Source organism: Toxorhynchites rutilus, chromosome 2, assembly GCF_029784135.1.
Source record: "Toxorhynchites rutilus septentrionalis strain SRP chromosome 2, ASM2978413v1, whole genome shotgun sequence".
Taxonomy (NCBI): Eukaryota; Metazoa; Arthropoda; class Insecta; order Diptera; family Culicidae; genus Toxorhynchites; species Toxorhynchites rutilus.
The window spans coordinates 183666442-183669913 of record NC_073745.1 but is presented as its reverse complement, the minus strand read 5'-3'; the positions used below and the strand labels follow the sequence as shown (position 1 = coordinate 183669913).

The 3472-nt window shown below is 42.2% G+C and overlaps 1 protein-coding gene across 1 annotated transcript; it reads left to right on the top strand.

The window, feature by feature from the left end:
• Positions 1–1220: 1220 nt before the first annotated feature.
• Positions 1221–2831, top strand: LOC129766481 (uncharacterized protein K02A2.6-like). Its single transcript, XM_055767014.1, has one exon. The coding sequence runs from the start codon at positions 1221–1223 to the stop codon at positions 2829–2831; it is 1611 nt and encodes a 536-aa protein (XP_055622989.1).
• Positions 2832–3472: the final 641 nt, after the last annotated feature.

Genomic DNA, 3472 nt, shown 5'->3' with positions numbered 1-3472 from the left:
TTCATAGACCGACAAAGCTCTTTCGGGTGTAAACTGGACAATAAATAAAATTTTACGTCTTAATTAATACCTACAAGTGTCTACCGTGAGTGGCATATTACACTCCCGCATGGCAGCAGCAGCAGCAGCAGTAACGCAGCATCCACCACATGTAATCTCGCCCTGAACCCCCGTTGATAGCCATTCGAAGTGTGGAATTATGGACCCGTTTCCAAGCAAGGGCACCGCCGAACTCTCCTCTTGCCACGCGATTAGATCGTATACACTCCATCTCCCGGCTGCAGCAACTATTGCATTAATGAAATTTGACAACCAAACGACTAAAAGCGATGTTTATATTTTGTACCGATCGTTCCATTTTTTTCCTTCCATATCCGAATCGCTATACAAACCCGCATTGCATGTCTTATGCTTCAGAAACGACGATTTTATTTGCGCTCCCGCTGTGCTCAATGGGAAATCACCAAATTTTACAACATTTTCCATGTTGTTAGTGTTGTGTTGCTTCGCGAATGTGGCGACGGTCAGTGGTCAGAGTTCCAGCTATTTTCGGGATTTGTATCGTTCGTTATCGAATCATATATTTGAGCAGAATGTTTTGTCCGTTTGTTGCCGGATACAGTCTTGTGTCTCATAGCGCTTAGTTTCCAGTGCAAGGTAGTCAGGAAGAAGGACATAAATTACCCGAAACGAAATATTTTATATTATTGCTATAGTTAAAAAAAAAAATAAAATATGAAATCAAATACAATCAAATGTAAGTATTCATACTTATCTAGTCAATTGATAACGTGGTATTTTCCACACACTATATACAATAACAACCTATACCTAAGTAGTGCAGCCATTTGTAATATATCTAGATCAGTTATCAAAAAGTCCATCAGTAGGCTTGACTGAAGGTCAAGCTGACGATCCCCCAAACAGATCAAGTCTCACGACAATAAATAGCCCAGCATCTATTGTTTCCTCCTCTTTTACTCGATCGCTCTAGAAGCAACAAGTATCACTGTGTTAGGAATAAAACACAAGCTATCAAGTTGCGCCGCATTTCCTTTATAGTTATCCGAACATAACAATATTGGCGACGAGGTAAATTAAAGTCAGCTAGTTTTGAAGAAACGTGAAACTGAATCGAGTGGCAGTTAGTAACGACGTGAACTGAGACGATCGTTAATCCGCCGTGAGTGAAAACGTGGTCGTTGAGCCAAAGTTAAGTTATGGCCAACGAGAATAAAGCTAGTAGCGCGGGAGGTTCGCGTGTAGCGACGAACTTTGGTACGTTCGACAATTACGTCGCGAACGACGATTTCGAAGTGTATGAGGAAAGATTGAACCAACATTTCCTTCTTCATGATATCCCGGATAACAGAAAAGTACCATTTCTACTGACACATGTGGGAATGGATACGTACGCCATTTTGAAAAAGCTGTTGCAGCCAGATAGTCCAAGTACGAAAACGTACGACGAATTAGTATCGACGCTGAAAAAACATTTTAAACCAGAAGTGAATAAAGTGTCCGAACGTTATCGATTTCACCAGGCAGATCAGAAAGCTGGTCAATCGGTCACGGAATACGTAGTGGAACTGAAAGCACTCGCCGAAAAGTGTTACTATGGTGACTTCTTGACAGAGGCACTTCGTGATAGATTTGTGTTCGGAATCTACGATGGCAGGCTCCGTACACACCTGCTGAAGCAAAAAGACGTTACGTTCGACAAGGCAGTTGAAGAAGCCTTGACGTGGGAATTAGCCGAAAAGGACAATAAAGTACGCGAAAATGTGCTGAGTGCCCACGTGGTTAGATCGAACAAACAGTTTCGTGAAAGAAGTAGAAGTCGACCGAAATATGTTGGACAGAAAAGTCTGAAGAGAAAAACGTGTGATAAATGCGGTCGCGATCACGATCATGGGAAGTGTCCAGCAAGGAAATGGAAGTGCTATGGATGTGGCAAACAAGGTCACGCGGCGAACATGTGTTACTCGAAGAGTTCCAGGTTAGGTCGAGGCTCCAGTCAAGAGTCCAGAAGAAACCAAACCGTTGGAGTAGTTGGTGCCGGAGATGAGTTGGCGACGGAGATCGCTAGTTTACGCATGCAGCTGAATGCAGTTAACGATGGAATAGCGGCCAGGTTGGAGCGAAGCATGGTGATAACGGAGACGCTGTTCGTGGAAGGTCATCCAGTAGTATTTGAAGTTGATAGTGGGGTTTGTGCTACAGTGATTAGTGATAACCTATATCGGAAGCAATTTTCTCATTTACCGATTTTTAAAATAGAAAATGATTTTTCGACTGTAACGGGTCAGGGAATAAAAATTATCGGTGGAATCAGTGCACAAGTGTCCAAGGATAGGTGTGGCGCAGATAAAAAATTAGTGCTTGTGGTGATCGAAAGTGAAAAATCTTTCAGACCACTTCTAGGTCGCACGTGGATGGACGTACTATGGCCATGCTGGAGAGAAGCGTTTCAGGAAAAAACCGTGAGCATGAATTCTCTTGAAAATTCAATTGTCGATTCAATACGCAAAATGTATCCCCATGTCGTATCGTCAGACAATACTCCCATCCGCGATTTTGAAGCCGAGATAATCATTGAAAACAATGTGAGTGCCATATTCCATGCAGCTTATTCTCCTCCTTTTCAACAGCGTCCAGCGATAGAAGCTGAACTGAATCGTCTTTGTGACGAGGAAATTTTGAAAAGAGTGTCTCACAGCAATTGGGCATCTCCTATTGTTGTGGTTCCCAAGGTCAACGGGAAGCTGCGTCTGTGTATTGATTGCAAAGTAACAATCAATCCCCATTTACGTGGAGGCGATCTGGCGTAGTGGTAACATCCATGCCTCTCACGCTAAAGGTCACGAGTTCAATTCTCACTCCCGACATTCTTCCAAAAATGGAAGTAAAAGTGACGAACCAGCCAAAATGAGTTGAAAGTCACTATAATACAGATAAAAAAAAAAAAAAAAAATCCCCATTTACGCTCTGAACACTATCCGTTACCGAGGATAGATGACATTTTTGCTCGGTTTGCGAACTGTCAAGTTTTTTGTGTGATCGACCTTCGTGGTGCGTATCAGCAGCTTAGAGTTTCGGAGAACTCTCAGCAGTTTTTAACTGTAAACACTCATGTAGGATTGTTCCAATATTTGCGTTTGCCATTTGGTGTGGCAACAGCACCTTCGATTTTTCAGAGCATAATTGATCAAATTTTGGGAGACATTGAGGGGTGTGCATGCTATTTGGACGACGTCATAATAGGTGCTTCCACATACGAGAAGTGTAGAGAAATTGTAAATGTGGTTCTTACTCGATTGAACCATTATAGAGTAAAAATTAACATCGAAAAAAGTATGTTTTTTGCAGCATCAGTGGATTATTTAGGTCACACGATTTCCAAAAATGGACTACACCCTAATGATAGTAAAGTTCAAGCGATTTTGAATGCCCCTTCTCCGAGAAACATAAC

Coding starts and splice junctions, on each gene's coding strand:
- LOC129766481 (XM_055767014.1), top strand. CDS start 1,221: ATGGCCAACGAGAATAAAGCTAGTAGCGCGGGAGGTTCGCGTGTAGCG.